The sequence below is a fragment of the Dipodomys ordii genome, unplaced genomic scaffold (genome assembly GCF_000151885.1).
Source record: "Dipodomys ordii isolate 6190 unplaced genomic scaffold, Dord_2.0 Scaffold9, whole genome shotgun sequence".
Lineage (NCBI taxonomy): Eukaryota > Metazoa > Chordata > Mammalia > Rodentia > Heteromyidae > Dipodomys > Dipodomys ordii.
The window spans coordinates 3,237,228-3,254,156 of NW_012267225.1; the positions used below are offsets into that span (position 1 = coordinate 3,237,228).

At 38.7% G+C, this 16,929-nt stretch overlaps 2 protein-coding genes across 5 annotated transcripts in view; both read left to right on the forward strand.

Annotated features, from left to right (window-relative positions):
* Positions 1-11,690, forward strand: part of LOC105980416 (aldo-keto reductase family 1 member C13-like) — a 28,145-nt gene extending 16,455 nt beyond the window's left edge. For 2 of the 3 annotated variants that reach the window (XM_013009260.1, XM_013009259.1), the window contains exons 3-10: positions 361-528; positions 1,573-1,689; positions 2,817-2,894; positions 3,526-3,648; positions 5,185-5,294; positions 5,885-6,050; positions 9,681-9,763; positions 11,450-11,690. In XM_013009260.1, the coding sequence (XP_012864714.1) occupies positions 361-528; positions 1,573-1,689; positions 2,817-2,894; positions 3,526-3,648; positions 5,185-5,294; positions 5,885-6,050; positions 9,681-9,763; positions 11,450-11,492 (888 nt within the window). In that variant the 3' untranslated portion in view covers positions 11,493-11,690. Of the gene's footprint in view, positions 1-360; positions 529-1,572; positions 1,690-2,816; positions 2,895-3,525; positions 3,649-5,184; positions 5,295-5,884; positions 6,051-9,680; positions 9,764-9,913; positions 10,033-11,449 lie in introns of those variants that run through there. The other variant, XM_013009261.1, reaches the window with a different exon arrangement.
* Positions 1-16,929, forward strand: part of LOC105980410 (aldo-keto reductase family 1 member C4-like) — a 293,440-nt gene that overhangs the window by 260,210 nt on the left and 16,301 nt on the right. The gene's annotated exons all lie outside the window — the stretch shown is intronic.

Consider the following 16,929-nt stretch of genomic DNA (forward strand, 5'->3'; position numbering starts at 1 on the left):
CCAGAAGTGGCACTGTGGCTCAAGTGGTAGAGCACTTGCCTTGAGCTGAAGAGGTGAGGGACAGCACCCAGGCCCAGAATTCAGGCCCCATGACAGGCAAAAAAAAAAAAAAGATGTAAGTGTCAGTTCTTTTGCATGTAAGTATTTGGATCTGTAGCCTCCAAAACAACAATCAGGGTGTCATTTAGTATCACAGAAAATGGGAATTCAATGATCAGGAAAAGAGGCTTTTGTCAAATATGCCATCTGACAATGATTTGTAGTACAAATCTCTTTGGTCTTGTCAACTATCCTCTTGGCTTACTCTGGTATCTAGTGATAACTTCTTTTTCCAAATACTACTTGTGGTTGCTTCCCTAGGTTCCCAAGAGTAAGACCTTGGAGGCTACCAAGTTAGCTATAGATGCTGGCTTCCGCCATATTGACACTGCTTATGCATACCAAGTGGAAGAGGAGGTAGGACAGGCCATTCGAAACAAGATTGAAGAGGGCACTGTGAAGAGAGAAGACATATTCCTCACCTCAAAGGTATTGTGTCTACAGTGTGTAAGTGTGCAAATGAATGATGTGATGTAAACAAGAGAAAATTATGTATGAAATTGTAATATCAGTTGGCAAAATGTGCTTATGGGTGCGCCTTTTATTCTCACTTATTTCCCATAGAGGATATATTATGTAAGTCACCTGTAATCCTAGCCACTCAGGAGGCTTAGATCTGAGGATCATGGTTCAAAGCCAGCTTGGGCAGGAAACATGGGGAGACTCTTGTCTCAATTAACCTCCAAAGAACCAGAAGTGAAGCTGTGCAAAGAAGCTTGAGCAAAGGAGCTCAGAGACAGTGCTCAGATCCTACATTCAAACCCAGGACTGATACACTCACACATACACACACATACGCACACACACACACACAAAACAGTTTACCAAGATAATGACTATTTAGTGACTGTATACAAGTTTATAACATTAAAATGCCTTTATGTCTATGTCCTTAACTCAAAGCATCATTTTTTAGAATGGGCTCACAGGTGATATAGACTATGCCAAAATTATGACTTCCCTTCTCCCCTTGCTTATTTTCTACATTTTTTTCACATTTAGAAGATCAGGTTTTAACACTCATAAATATCAGAGAATTGATATTATCTGGATCGTAAATGATTTTCAGTTAAAATGTACTGATTTGTGTAACATGTTGAAATGTTCAATATGTGTCCCTCGAGCTATGAAAATATAAAGATGTTAGTTGTTCATGTATTAATGAATGAGAGACGTAGAGCAGTAATAAATTTATAATATGCATGAAAAGTAATTCACAGAATTGAAATCATTATTACTTGATTAAAAATTATACTTTTTAAAATATATTTCCAATTTCTATAACTTGATGAACAATAACCCAATATGATGGGACTCACTTTCACAGGGCAAATAGAAGGAAATCAAAATATGAAGGGTGTGTATTCCAACATCTGTTTCTTTCCAGTACAGACATGCCAATTTATAAGATATAAATGTCCTCTTTGGATCATTTATTAATCAAACACAATTTTTATTCTTCAATGTCCGTAGCTTTGGTGTACTTTCTTTCGTCCAGATCTGGTCCAATCTAGCTTGGAAAGATCACTGGCAAACCTCAAACTGGACTATGTTGACCTCTATCTCATGCATTATCCAGTGCCTATGAAGGTAGGCAATGTATGATAAACTTGGTGGGTATGAGTATAATTTCCACAAATGGTTGAGTTAAGCTTCTGTCAGGAACTGAAATAAAGTTTATTTGTATGTTTTTCCAATATGCAAATAAATTAGACAAACATTAATGGATTAAGAGATAGAAACTTCAAGTGTGGCCTATATTTAGAGATTACAGATAACAGCTAGAAATGACTGGGCTTATACAACATTTTCCCCTACCATTACTAGAGGTTTCTTTATTGTTTCTCAGCTTTGTCTATTGGTGGTAAATGTGGCTTTGAAACAGTTTAAGTTTCATGGTCATTAGCTATCAGTAGCTTCTCCACAACTCCCATGGTCAAGGGCCGACTTGCATGCAGCCTACTTTAGCCAACTTTGGTTCTGGTAGGTAAAGAATCTTCATAGTTAAGGCAGGTTCAAGATGGATATCCATTGTTGTTGATGGTCCTTTCCAGAGAATCTTGCACATTTTACTTCAGAAGAAATTGTAGTAATAAGCAGAGTTACCTATGTAAAGTAGGAGATTTCAGAAGGTCGAGTGGAAGGATTATTTAATAATACTATATACAGGGGCTGTGAAGGTGGCTCAGTGGTGGAGCACTTGCCTTGCATGCCTGAAGCCCTGGGTTCGATTCCTCAGCACCACAGAAGCAAAAAGAAAAAGCTGGAAGTGGCACTGTGGCTCAAGTGGTAGAGCACTAGCCTTGAGCTGAAGAGCTGAGGGACAGTGCCCAGGCCCAGGATTCAGGCGTCAGGACTGGACCCCACCCCCCCCGAAAAAATAATAATACTCTATATATATTCAGCATTAGAGAATAGAGTAACCATTTACCCAAAAATATTTCTAAGAACTTAGTAGACAAGCCACTTGGTAGAGCTCAGTATGGGGAGTGAGTGAGGCTCTGCTAGCTTTCTTGTATGTTTAGTGACTCATTCCCTCTCATACATGGAGAAGTATTGCATGAGTAACAAATATGTGATTAATGAGGCTGGTGTAATTACTTCTTTTTTAAAAATAAGTTTTTTATTGAGAAAATACTGTACAGAGGGGTTACAGTTACATGATCAAGGTAATGAGAAAATTTCTTATCCAACATTGTTGCCTGCTTCTTTTCCAGCAAGGGGATGACCTTTTTCCAACTGATGAACATGGGAAGTCAATATTGGACACAGTGGATTTCTGTGCCACGTGGGAGGTGAGTGAGTATTTGAAAGAAAGGCAACAGAGGAAGCTAGAAGAGGAGAGCTGGGAGGTATGTCTAGGTCAGAGAATGGGGTACATTACGTTGGCTGTGGACATTCATTAGGTTTATGAGGATGTTATGCTGGAGCAGTGGATGAGTGCATTGATGGAAAACTATAGAGAAAAATGAAGGCAATAGGAATGGACATCTTTGTCTTCTTATGTAGTAATTTCTTCAATTCTACAATAAGGACCCAGAAATTCCTTTTCTGGCTGCCATTACATCTTTTGTTATTATCTTTATCAGTTTCTCCTCTGCAAATCAATTCTAATGAGTTTAATTGTCATTTCTAGCTAGTGAAGGTAGTGGAGTTCTGGTTTTGTTTTGTTTGGTTTTTATTTCGAATTTTTTGGCAACACTGGGAAATCAAACACAGAGCCAAGGTAACCTCAGTTTCTCTATCACTGAGCACCATGTCTGGATTTTTCTGTTTATGTGGTGCTGAGAATCAAACCCAGGGCCCCCTGCATGCAAGGCAAGCACTCTACCTCTGAGCCACCTTCCCAGTCCTGACTGTATTCTTTTGAACAGTTCCATCTTGCATTTCTGTTGATGTATGTCTTCACTTCCACTTGCTCTGCAGGCCATGGAAAAGTGTAAGGATGCAGGGTTGGCCAAATCCATTGGAGTGTCCAACTTCAATCACAGGCAGCTGGAGCAAATCCTGAACAAGCCAGGACTCAAGCACAAACCTGTCTGCAATCAGGTGAGCTGTCTTAGCCTCTTCTTCTCCTTTTATTTCATTTTCATATTTCTTTATTAGTATAAGTTTTTTTTTAAATTTTTGACTTTTCAGTTGATCTCATTTGATTGGAAGGAAAGATTCTAACACCAATGTCTTTGTCTCAGAGAATATAGAAGTCTCTCAATGGTGTCTCTGACTATTAAGTCTTTGTTTAAATGAGAGCACACATTAGTGTCTAGTGGATGCAGAATCTGGGCATATATCTAGAATGTGGCATTTGTTAAGTACAATGGAATTTGGAAGAATGGTAAAATATGGGACTACAATATTGGATTACAGTGAATGGGATAAGTCTAAGATTGTCTGAGAAGATTGGGCTGATTGTAAAGATACAGTGAACTAATGATAGACATTGGAAAGGGCTTGTGTGAACTTTCATTGCTTCTGTCCTCATCTTGGCTTACATAGATATTGGTACACCTACATTGAAAAGAAAGTGAAACCTGGGAAGGCTGTCCATGTTATACTGCACATGCCACCTGTTTAAAGTGACATTAAAGGTAGAAGAAATGCATTCTGAGGAACTTACAGCAGAGCACAGAACTGACTCAATGTCTGAAAAGCATTTAGCATCTGTTTGCTTTCTGACCTCAGATTTTTCAAGAATAGGTCTTCTTTGTCTGGTTCCATAGGTAATTTTCTTTTTGAATCTTTCTACTCATAAGTGAGCATCTTTGATTTAAAAATAAAAATATCCCTTAAGTCTTTATATACTTATCGATCCACTATGGATTTCCAAAAATATTAGAATGTTAATGTAGGTATAATATTAGACTTCCCTAATATTTGGCACTAAATATATCTAACATTTAGAATAACTGATAGCTTGATACAAAATATTCATGTTCTCAGTCCTGTATCAAAATTAATATGCTGGTGAGTCTACAACCAAATCAGTAATATTTTGCTGAATCTCTTTGGAGCAAATAGTAGACATAATTCTTCCATATGGGGGGTCTTCTTGTATATATGTACTAGAAATAAAGAGTTCCCTCACATAATCTTCCAAGATTCTACCCCAAGATATTAATGGGAATTTCATCTCAACATCTAAATCCAGTATGTATTGAAATTTCCCACAGTTCTACTGAGAATTCTACTGAGCTGTTGTTTTGGTCCTCAGACTTGTTATTGTGAATCACTCACCAAATTCAAATTTCTTGCATGTGTTTTAGAGGCATTTCTTTTTGGTTTGTTTCCTGACTAGAATATATCTTTGAAATGATAAGAAATTACCTTGTTATAAAGAGGTAATTATGTTTAGTATTGATAATGTGGTCCTCAAGAAAATTACTTTAAAAAGCATACTCTGGTAATAGAGATAAAAAATTGATTCTTATAACAAGAAATTCAATTTATCTTGGTCATTTTAACTGAGATTTAATGTTCCGTGTGTTCTCATTGTTCAGTTTTGTTTAATTTTTTTTAACATTTCTCCTTTATGTCAACACTGGGATCAGACGTAATGTGATAGCATTGTGTCTTATTCGTTTGTAGGTAGAGTGCCATCCATATCTCAACCAGGGAAAGCTGCTGGATTTCTGCAAGTCAAAGGATATTGTTCTGGTGGCCTATGGTGCTCTGGGAACTCAAAGATACAAACGATGGTAATAAATCCAACAGAGAGTTTGCTTAGAATGTTACTGTAGAAGAGGTATCTTTAGTCCCATAGGCCTACTTTCCTGTTATATGGGTTGTGGGGCTTTAACTCAGGGTCTGGGTGCTGTTACAGCTTCACTTCTGGTTTTCTGGTGCTTAATTGGAAATAACAGTCTCATGGGAGCTGGGGCTGGGAAGGTGGCTCAAATGGTAGAGCACTAGCCTTGAGCTGAAGAGCTGAGGGACAGTTCCCAGGTCCAGAGTTCAGGCCCCACGACAGGATCCCCCCCCCCAGCCTCTCAAAAAAAAAAAAGAGTCTCATGGGCTTTCCTGCCTAGATTGGCTTCCAACCAAGACCTTCAGATCTTAGCCTCCTGAGTAGCTAGGATTACAGGCCTGCGCCACCAAAGCCCAGCTTAGTCTCAGCTCTTTAAAGTACATTCTGAACTGGCTCAGGGAAAAATTTGTATTTAAATGTACTCCTTTTGCTAAGCTAGTACTTCTGGTCTAAAATGGGCACTCAAATGCATTCTGGAAATCTCCTAACAAAACTGAGTACTCAGCCTCTGGAGTTCAGCACTTCTGTCTCTCCTTCCAGGGTGGACCAGAGCTCCCCAGTACTCTTGAATGATCCAGTTCTGGGTGCCTTGGCAAAAAAGTACAATAGAAGTGCAGCTCTGATTGCTATTCGCTACCAGGTGCAAAGAGGGGTTGTGACCCTGGCTCAGAGTTTCAAAGAACAGGAGATGAAAGAGAATTTGCAGGTAATAAGGGTGTTGTTGCCATCAGGGCTCCTGTTCACTGTTGATTCCTCTTCACATGAATCCTCTGAACACATTTCTGGATCAAATGGTTGTTTGTGGTATTTCTTAGGCCCGTGAGATTCCCAGTGCTCTTGAAAATTTTTTCTTCTAATTTACAGTAGAAAAGAGAATAGCCATAATGAATTAGGATTGGGAAGATCAATGAGAATTTTGTTTTAGAATTAATTCATCCATGCACAGTATATCCCTGTGCCATTGACATCATCGTTTCTTCATTGAGGGCAGTGAAGTTTTTTAATTTAAGTTTTATTTTAAAGGTGATGTCCAAAGGGGTTACAGTTACATGTCAGGTAATGAGTACATTTCTTTTTGAACAATGTTACTTCCTCCCTCATTTTCTCCCACTTTTCCCACTCCTGAACCCTCTGCCTCCAAATTGTATACTTCATTTCCAATATTGGGTAAAGAAATATAACTACTGAATTGGGTCATCCCACATTTTTGTGATTCCTCTTTCCCTCCCCAAGTAAGATAAACTTATATACAACACAAAGGATACAGAAATGAAAAACAGTGACTACTGGGAAGAAACCAAAGGAAAAGGGGAAAGAAAAACATAACTGCACATAATGCTGTAAAATATCTCTTGTTTCCACTTCTTGGAGCCTATTTGGATATGCATTATTTCACATGGTCCTATGCATGTAACTGTTGAACCATCATGATCTTCTCATAAGAATATCCTCCTTTGTTTTCACTGTGCAAATGTTTGGAGTGCTATTTTATTCATCATGTCCAAGTGTAATTATTTGTCTTCTACTATCCTTTGGATTTGCTTGGAGATTTAAATACATATCCTAGTTATTACAAATGAGGGAAACCATGTAATCTGTGTTTCTTTGGGTCTGGCTTACTTCTCTTAATATATTTTTTCTAAAGTCTTTTCATTTCCTTACGAATGGGGCAATGTCATTCTTTCTGATGGAAGCATAGAATTCCATTGTGTAGGTATTCGATATTTTGTTGATCATTTCATCCACTGAGGGGCATCTGAGTTGCTTCCATATCTTAGCTATGGGTAAGTAGTACTGCAGTGAACATGGTTGTGCTTATGGCTTTACTGTGGTCAGGTTTGTTGTCATTTGGGTAAATTAAGTCCATGATTTTTATCTGCAAGGTATCCTGGTTCTGTTTTGCATTTCCTTGTATATCAATACTTTAACTTCCTTACCTTAAGTTTCTTTTCTGGTTAGTTAAATTCTTTCCTGTTTTTCCATTGATTTAGGTTGATAGCCCTTTCCTTTCCCAGTAGATCACTTCTGTTATACTATTACTATACTAGTTATAAAACAAACCATCCCTACTAGAGTGTTTATTTAGTTCAAGATCCTATTGTTAAGCAGGTCACCAGTGTCTCGCACCTGTAATCCTAGCTACTCAGGAGGCTGAGATCTGAGGACCTGGGTTCAAAGCCAATCTGGGCAGGAAAGTCTGTAATACGCTTATCTCCAATTTGTCACCAGCAAAATGAGAGTAGTGCTGTAGCTCAAAGTGGTCAAGCACTAGCTTTGAGGGAAAAAGATCAGGGAGAGCACCAGGGACTTAGTTCAGCCCCTGGGGTGAAAAAAAAGCAAAAATAAAAGGTCATATCATTTTGAATCTTGCCCTTAGTTCAGCCTAAGTTCCGTAAAGGTTTTTCTATCTAGGCTAAGTTTGCAGAAATGTCAAGAACTGTCACATATTTTCAGGAAAATCAAACTATTCTGTCTTGTGATAGTGATTGGGCTGGTTTCTGGTCTCCTCAGCCCTCTATTAACTTCTTCCAACTAGTGCAGGGTTTACATCTTCACATAGTCATATTCCAAGGCAATGTGTATCTGCTTACATGCCTTCAAGGGCCAGGCTCAGAAATGATACATCAGGGCTGGGAAGGTGGCTCAGTGGTAGAGTGCTTGCCTTGCATGCATGAGGGCCTGGGTTCAATTCCTCAGCACCACATAAGTAAAAAAGAAAAAAAGCCGGAAGTGGCGCTGTGGCTCAAGTGGTAGAGTGTTAGCCTTGAGCTGAAGAGCTGAGGGACAGCGCCCAAGCCCAGAGTTCAGGCACCACGACAGGACCCAAAAAAAAAATGATACATCATTGGTTTTGCAACATGCTAGTGAGTCAAGAACTGTCACATATTTTCAGGAAAATCAAACTATTTTGTCTTGTGATAGTGATTGGGCCAGTTTCTGGACTCCTCAGCCCTCTATCAGTGCAGGGTTCACATCTTCACATAGTCATATACCAAGGCAATGTGTATCTACTTACATGCCTTCAATGGCCAGGCTCAGAAATGATACATCATTGGTTTTGGAAAATGCTAGTGAGCTACACAGTAGGCAGATTCAAGTGATGCAAAAGTAAAAACATCTCCTACTGGAAGAAGTTGGAAATCTATGCAACAAAGGGTATGAAAACTGGGAAGTATAATTATAGGAAGGCATTTTAATAATTTGCATTCATATATTCTCAATAGGAGCTATTTTTCAAGTCTTGATGTATCAGAATATCTCCTCCTGTCTGTATGCTTGCTTTGGTGTGTTCTCTGTACAAAAGTTTCTTCTGGAATTGTAGCATCCATCCCTTTGCTCTGTCTCTGGTTAGTGTTAGGTCTTTTGTACTTTGGAAACATAATAATATCCTACTTCATTGTGTTACATTTCTCTAATTCAATTGTAGCATTTTTAAACAACTTGAAATAAAGATCTATGTATATATACATAATTTTAAAATGGTAATCAAATGTTCTCAGTGAGAGTAATGACATTTATGGCTTCTTTCCTACCTTTGAATGTTTCATTTTCTCTCCCTTATTGGCTTATCAGTGCTAGAACCTCAGTCCTGCTGTTCCATATGGAAAAATATTTCCTTTGTGTTATTGAAGAGTGTCTTAGGTATCTTTGACAGATTATTCTGTTACACTTAGAATAACTTTGCTAAAGTCTTCCCAGAATAAGTCCATTTTGCTCTAATATCTAAGTTTTAGAAAAAATTCTGAAATATTATCTAATTTCATTTCAGAGATTATTTTTCTGGTCTCTGCTTCTGTCCATGTCCTCTTTCTTTTGCTCAATCTCTCTCTCACACACATACATGCATAATACATTCTTATGTATACACACATACACCACATTATGTAGCAACTCTTAAAATTTGTTTTGTTCTTTAAGTGTTCCAAATTTATTCAGCTCCTTTTTCCTTTTAAAATGATATAATTAGCATTTGGAGAATGCCTGATTTCAATTATGTTGAAAAGATTCTTCATTTAACTGTTCATTGATTAATATGGAAATCCAACTATCCATTAAAATATTTGAATTGTGTTGTTTCAAAACTTGCTGTTGATTCTACAGTAACTTCTATATCTGTGAAACTAAAATCTTTTTATAACATCAGTAGTGTTTCTGGGTCAGCTACTTTTCAGGCCTTCATTTGTATCTTGTATCTTTGTATAGTATCTTGTTTTTCAATATAACTATGCTTTCAAGAAATTTGTCCCATGTTTTAAATGCTGGCTTTTAAATCTGATTTACTTGGATAGTCAATGTACCATATAAATATTTAAATTTTTTTCTCCTTGTGTGATAGGTTTTTGGATTCCAGTTATCTTTAGAAGACATGAAAATGATAGATGGCCTGAATAGAAATTTCAGATATCTTCCCGCTGAGTTGTAAGTAACTTTATTATTTTATATTAAGCTTCAACTTATTTTAGTATCAAATCTCATCCTTCCTTATTAGAAGTCAAATGTTGCAGTTGCTTCACCAGTGGTTCCAGTGTGGGAGTTAATGGAACATTTGTTTTTGAGTTTCGGAACAAGAAATATCTCAGTGTAGAAGATAATGAAATTCATGAAAAAACTGAAATGAAAGAAAGTGAATGCTGTTTCCCTCATTGGAGGAAACTTATAGTCATCAAAAATGTCTTCCAAGCTGGGCGCCAGTGGCTCACACCTGTAATCCTAGCTTCTCAAGAGGCTGAGCTCTGAGGATCATGGTTCAAAGCCAGCCCGGGGATGAAAAGTCCATGAGACTCTTATCTCCAATAAACCACTAGAAAACTGGAGTGGCACTGTGGATCAAATGGTAGAGTATTGCCTTGAGCTGAAGAGCTGAGGGACAGAGCCCAGGCCCAGAGTTCAGGCCCCACAACTGACAAAAAAAGAAAAAGAAAAAAGAAAAGTCTTCCAAACTAGGCTCTGGTGGCTCAGGCTTGTAATCCTAGCTACTCAGGAGGCTGAGATCTGAGGATCATGGTTCAAAGCTAGCCCACGCAGAAAAGTCCCCATGAGACTCTTATCCCAAACTAACCATTCAAAAACTGAAAGTGACCCTGTGGCGCACAGTGGTTAAGTGCTAACATTGAGAAAAAGAGCTCAGGAAAAGTGCCTAATTCCTGAGTTCAAACCACATGACCAACAAAAAAAATGTGTTCCTTCATGGTCTATGTGAAGACTGTGAAAATGGGCATATATCCTAAATGAATTCAAACTCAGGGTATATATCTCTTTGGTTGTGAATAATCTTAATTCATAATATGGGTAAATGTAATCCTATTTGACAGGGAAATAGCAAATCTACAATAGCATTACTTACTATCACTGATAATATTTTTATTAATATAGAGAAAGATGAAGAGTAGGTAGGGATATAATACCATGAGATAAAAAAATTCATACTCTGTGTTAAATACAATAAAAAAATTCATACTGTCTGTTAAATAGGTCAATAGCTAAAGTTTCTTTATCACTTTGTATTTTGTATTGGTAAATATAGAGCGCTACCCATTCTATCTTGCCATGGACCACTCTCTTATAAATGACTCCTTTCCATGTCTGAATCTAATACAATATGTTATACATTGGTAATGGATACTAAATAATATAATGAAATAGTACATGTATTTACTGATATTCATAAATTAATTAGTAAAATTAATTTATAGCCCTAAACAATAAGATTTAAATTATTTTTGTGTTGGTTAGTATGTGAAGTTGTCTCTGTACTTAGCTTGACATAAGTGATTTCTTTTCCCTTTGAGAAACTGAAATAAAAAGGGCCATTTTCCTTTGGTCAATGGACACATAGAACAAAGGGAGAAGTATGTATCCATGCTCATTCTCATGCTTCCCATGTGTTCTGTTCTGGTCAAGGGAATATAGTTGGGAAATAGTTCTTATATTTAAAAACTGCTTGCTGTAAAATTACTTTCATGACAGTTAGAATGCCAAATTTTTAGCCTCTTCAGAAAATGTAAGGACTAGATTTTAACTGAATGGTAATTTTGTAGATATAACATATGAACTTCTATGAAAACGGATCCTAGAGCTTATGGTATGCATTCTTTGTCTTTGTAGCCTTCTTGGTCACCTTAATTATCCATTTTCTGATGAATACTGAAAAGGAGGTCTGTGTGATGTCTTCTGCCTGAAGCTCCTGAGTGCTTCCTGGGAGGCCTTGTGGCTCTGCCCTTGAGATATATCTGTTCCACTCCACTGCTGCTGCTCAGCGGTTACACTCAGCTAAAGCTGAGTCCTGTCCCCTCCTCTCATCCATTCAGTCCCCTCCTTCCCCTCCCCCACCGCCTAGAAGAGAAGGATTTCCCATTTCATCACTTGTTTAAATAAAATTAAAGTGGTTTCCTTGAAGATCTGTCTCACCCCTGTCACTATGACTTGCATGTTGTGTTTCCTATTACCTCATTGTGAACAAAGACCAGCAGCTAGAAGTTTGAAGGTTGAGACTAGAAGACTATAATACTGATAGCTTGTTTTGTTTCAGACTAAGTAATGAGATATAGCCCCTTTGGCCTTGAGCATGTGATCTCCCTGCCTCCGATGAGTGCCAGGATTATAGGCATGCATCATTACACTTGGCTATTAATATCCACATTGTGAACATTTAGGGAGGTGAGGATGGTCTTGTTTTCAGATTTCAGGAAAATAATGGTTAGCAGGAAATTAACAGTCAATGTTCCTTCAGTGCATGACATTTAGTTGAAGGTTCTTAGTGTTGAAGGAGAGTTACAGTGCAAGGATGATCACTGGTCTCAGGGCATCTCCATATCGAAGCACCTAGAAACTGGAGAGTGAAGTATTCCTGTGCAGGTTTGAACTCTGGTGATGTGAGTGAGTCATCAGCAGTGATCAAGAGCAGGATTGAGATGAGATGCTAAGTCAGCAGGAGGGAGTTGTACACATCCCTCCTTGGGAAAGCTACTACACCAAATGGTTTCTACATCATTCCATCCTGAAGACAGTAGAGAGCTTTTCACATTTTTCATCAAATATAGGCTGAGCTGAATGCTGGTGGCTCACACTTAGAATCTTAACAACTCAAGAGCTTGAGATCTGAGAATCAAGATTTGAAACCAGTCCTGGAGACTCTCATCTCTAATTAACCAGCAAAAAGCTGGAAGTGGAGACATGGACCAAGATATAAACCATCTGTTTTGAGCAAAAGAAAACGAAGTGGGTATAGGAGGACCTGAATTAAAGCCCTAGTGCTAGCACACACATGCGCATGTGTACACACACACATACACACACACACACACACACACAAACACAAACACACAGGAGATTAGAAGTCATGCATAGCTCTACTTGTAAGAAAAAAAATTAGAAATAGTTTGCCTTGCTTTGGAGTGTTTGGAAAGATTTATGACAATTAGGATGTACTTACAAAATGGAGTCTACAGAACTGCATAAACTTAGCATGTTAGTTGGAGATGATATCAACAAAATGTTGGAAGGAGAAGGTCCAAGCTCTCCCAAAGAAACATCAAAAATCTACTGTCACTGACTAGTTAACAGTAATACAGTTACTGGTAAATGGAGAATTATGTGTAGAAACAGTACAAATATCCAGTGGAAAAGAGTAAGACTCAACATGTTAGGGAATTTCACTGTTTTGATCCACCATGGCCCAAAGCTACTACCACAGTGTGGTACTGTTCTGTAGCTAGCAGCAGCAACCACTTTCTTTTTTCTTTTCTTTTTTTTTTTTTTTGTTGGTTGTGGGGCTTGAACTCTGGGCCTGGGTGCTGTCCCTCAGCTCTTCAGCTCAAGGTGAGTGCTTTACCACTTGAGCCACAGTACCAATTCTGGTTTTCTGAGTGATTTATTGGAGATAGGAGTCTCAGGAACTTTCCTGCCTGGGCTGGCTTTGAACAGGGATCCTCAGATCTCAGCCTCCTGAGTAGCTAGGATTACAGGCATGAGCCAGTGGCGCCTAGCCAATTCATTTTTCAATGCAGAATAGTTGTACTCAGGTACTCTGGTCTCACGTTTGTTGTACCACTTCAACCATATCTCTCTCTGGGCTTTTTCTTCCTTATACGTAGAAAGAATCTCCTGGACTGTAATGCCCCGGTTTGTTTTGAACCTTGTTCCTCTGATATCAGTCTCCTGAGTAGCTAGGTTTATAGGACGGAACAATCATACTCAGGCATGACTAAAATGAATTCTAGTATTTTGTAGAGTTCATGGGGTAAGTAATTCACTCCAATGCTTAGCTTTGCAAACAAGGTTGGTTATTGACTCAAGCTCACTTTCTATAAATGTATTGACATAAATAGCAGTATTGAACCAACTTGTAAAAGGTGATTAAAAAAAATGAACTGGCTTGTCCTAAATTTTCAGTGCAGTTGATCAGCTGTCCTTGTCTGGCTTATTCATTGTATCCTCTCAGTGAGTTATTGGCTGAATGAAATTTGAACATATAAAACCTCTTTAGAATTCATCACTATAGGCCATGAGGAACTTTTGATGATAACCTCCTGTGTCATAAAGATGCTTATTTACTGCTGAAATATTTTATATCTACTGTTATCTGATGCTGTCACTTACTTGGTGATTTTAATTGAGTTTCAAGTTTTTCTTAAACACCAAGACTCTGGAGAGGCAAAAGAGATTATTACTGAAGACTGTTTGGATAATGTATTGCATTTGAGTTGTCTTGTGAGTGAAGCAAAGGCTCCTTAGCCATGGCTAAGTGTTCAAATGAAGTCCTGGGTACATTGTATCCAAGATGAAAGTTCTACATTGTAGAACACTAGAGGTAAAGTTTAATGATGGGACTAAATCCTAATACAGAAAACAGTAAGTTCTCTGCTGAAAATAGACAGTGTCAATGATCAGAATCATAACCCAGGTAAAGTTAGAAATATCAAAGTCCAAATTTAGGTTTCACAGGATGGAAGAAGCCAAGTTAACTAATGAGTGAGAATAACAAGACAGATTGATATCAAATGAGGTTTGTGGTACTGAAGAAACACAGTTCAAGATTGAAGGGTTTTTTAAAAAATTTGTCTTATATTTTATTTTGTAATAAATTTCCAACTTAAACCTTGAATCCCCACATCTTACCCTGTGATAAAAATCAGCTATCTTCCAGGCACCTTTTCTGAGATCTGAGGATTGCAGTCTGAAGCCAGCCAGGGCAGAAAAGTCCCCATGTGACTCTTATCTCCAATTAACCACTGAAAAACCAGAAGTGGCAATGTGGCTCAAGTGGTAGAGTGCTAGCCTTGAGCACAAAGAGGCTCAGGGACAGTGACTAGGTCCCGAGTTCAAGCCCCACAACCTACAAAATAAAATCAGATAGCTATGTACTCATTTCTGCCTTGTTTCATTTTTTTAAATTGTACTGCACTCAAACAAAACTGTGGTCAGATTCAGGCTCTTCCATTTAATAGGGAGATTAATAGTCACAAACTCTTAGCATTGATTTGAACAACAGAGGGTAATTGTTGAGAATTTACCCTTAGTGTTTATTAATATTTGGTAAATATGGTAAGTATCCTTTGCTGTCTTCACATTAAGAAATTCTTATTAATTGGTACTTAGTGATCAAGACAAATTTTGAATGTTTGAATTCTACCAGAAATTTCCATTCTGTTCCAATGGTCAAGGGGAGAGATTTGTCTTTTTCAAAATGAATATTTTCCAGATTATAAAACTAAAACTTTTAATAGCATTTATTTATGGATGTCTAAAAGCAGATAGACAACTTTGTAATCAATCATCCAAAATCTAAATTTAGGAAAATGTCTACTTACCATTGAAATCTTGCCCTTTTTGTCACTCATTTAGTATAACATTATGTCAACATATATGTCAGTATTTTGACTCTTTTCACTGCATAAACAGCCCTTAGTTGTATTTTAATTTATTTATTAATATAAAAATCACATCATTCTTTTCTGGAATTGTTTACTTAGCACTTTTAGTTGGTTCTCTTCATAAATGATGTGGACAGTTCTAATCAGTTTTAAACATACATTTGCTGTTATCCAAACGAGGTGTCAGTGCTTTATATTTATGAGTTCTTCACACATAGAGTCAACCACCTAGGAATTCAAAACATTTTAAAGTAAGTAGCACTGTGGCTCAAAGTGGTAGAACACTAGCTTTGAGCTGAAGAGCTGAGGGACAGCTCCCAGGCCCAGAGTTCAAGCCTCATGACCAACAAAGACAAAAAGAGGTACAAAAATATTATAAAGCCAGGCGCTGGTGGCTCCCTGAAATCCTACCTACCCAGGAGGCTGAGATCTGAGGATCATGGTTCAAAGCCAGCCTGGGCAGGAAAGTTTGTGAGAGTCTTATTTCCAATAAACCACTCAGAAAACCAGAAGTGGCACTGTGGCTCAAGTGGTAGAGCACTGGCCTTGAGCTGAAGAGCTGAAGGACAGTGCCCAGGCCGAGTTCAAGCCCATGACTCACATATATATATTTATATGTATATAGGTGTGTATGTATATATATATATATATGTGTGTGTATGTGTATATGTATATATGCATGTAGTAGCAATCATCCATATGTTTAATTTTGTATGTGGATGTTTAACCTTTCTTGGATGGTTGGTAGAAACTCCCATGTCACTCCTGGTTTGCCCCCAAACAACTGAAGACTTTAGATAATCCCAAGCTAGAGGCTGAAACTATGGGAGTTTTGCAGGTTAACTCATAAAGTAAATTGGTAATCCTAAAGCCATCTAGCACCTTCATGTGTCCACAGTTTGCTTTTCTGACTGTGCCTCATGACCAACTCTGGCACATCCCTGCGTAGCTGTACATGGTGGTGTGTCTTCTTCAAAGGGGAGAGGGTGGACAAATGGAGAGAGGAAGGGTGGGAGAATACAATCATAATAATCCATGTGTGCATGTGAAATGGCCCAGGTGACAGGTGTGGCTGGGTGAGGTGGGGAGAGATGGGGAGGATGCCAGGAGATGTGACTTTGATCTTAAAGTGGCAGAGTACAATTACTTAAAGATAAGAAAAATAAGTTTTGCAAACCTGTTCTTCATTCTCACTGGAGTCTTTCCCTGGACTGTTGTGGGCGGTCGGATTTGGTTTGTCTTGGCTGCTCATGAACATGGTAATCTTGGGTTGTGATTTAGGCATTTGGGTTCAGAGATGGTCAGGGTCCTGGCTCCAGCTTGGCCCCCAGGAGCCTGGCTGTGGGCTGCCACCTGGGTCCCCAGGCCTGCAAACCCAGGGGGCCTGTGGGAGGGAGCAGGGTCAGGTCTGCAGCAGGGACTGGGAGGTTAGATTCTGGTCTTAGAGATGAACATGCAGGGGGCTGCTCCTGCTACCTGGCAGCTCCTTGTGCTGGGCAGCTCCCCCCACTGGACCTCTGGGCTGCAGGCTAGTAGCTAGGCTGCTGCCACTCTCTTGCCTGCTCACTTTGCACCTCCCAGAGCTGGGCTGCTCCTCCCACTGGACTGCCTGGCTGTGAGGAATCTAGGCTGCTCCTGCTGCAGAGCTGCCACCACTCTCTCTGTCTCTATCTGTGCTGTCTGGGTCAGGGGTTGTGGGGATTTTCCTAAGCC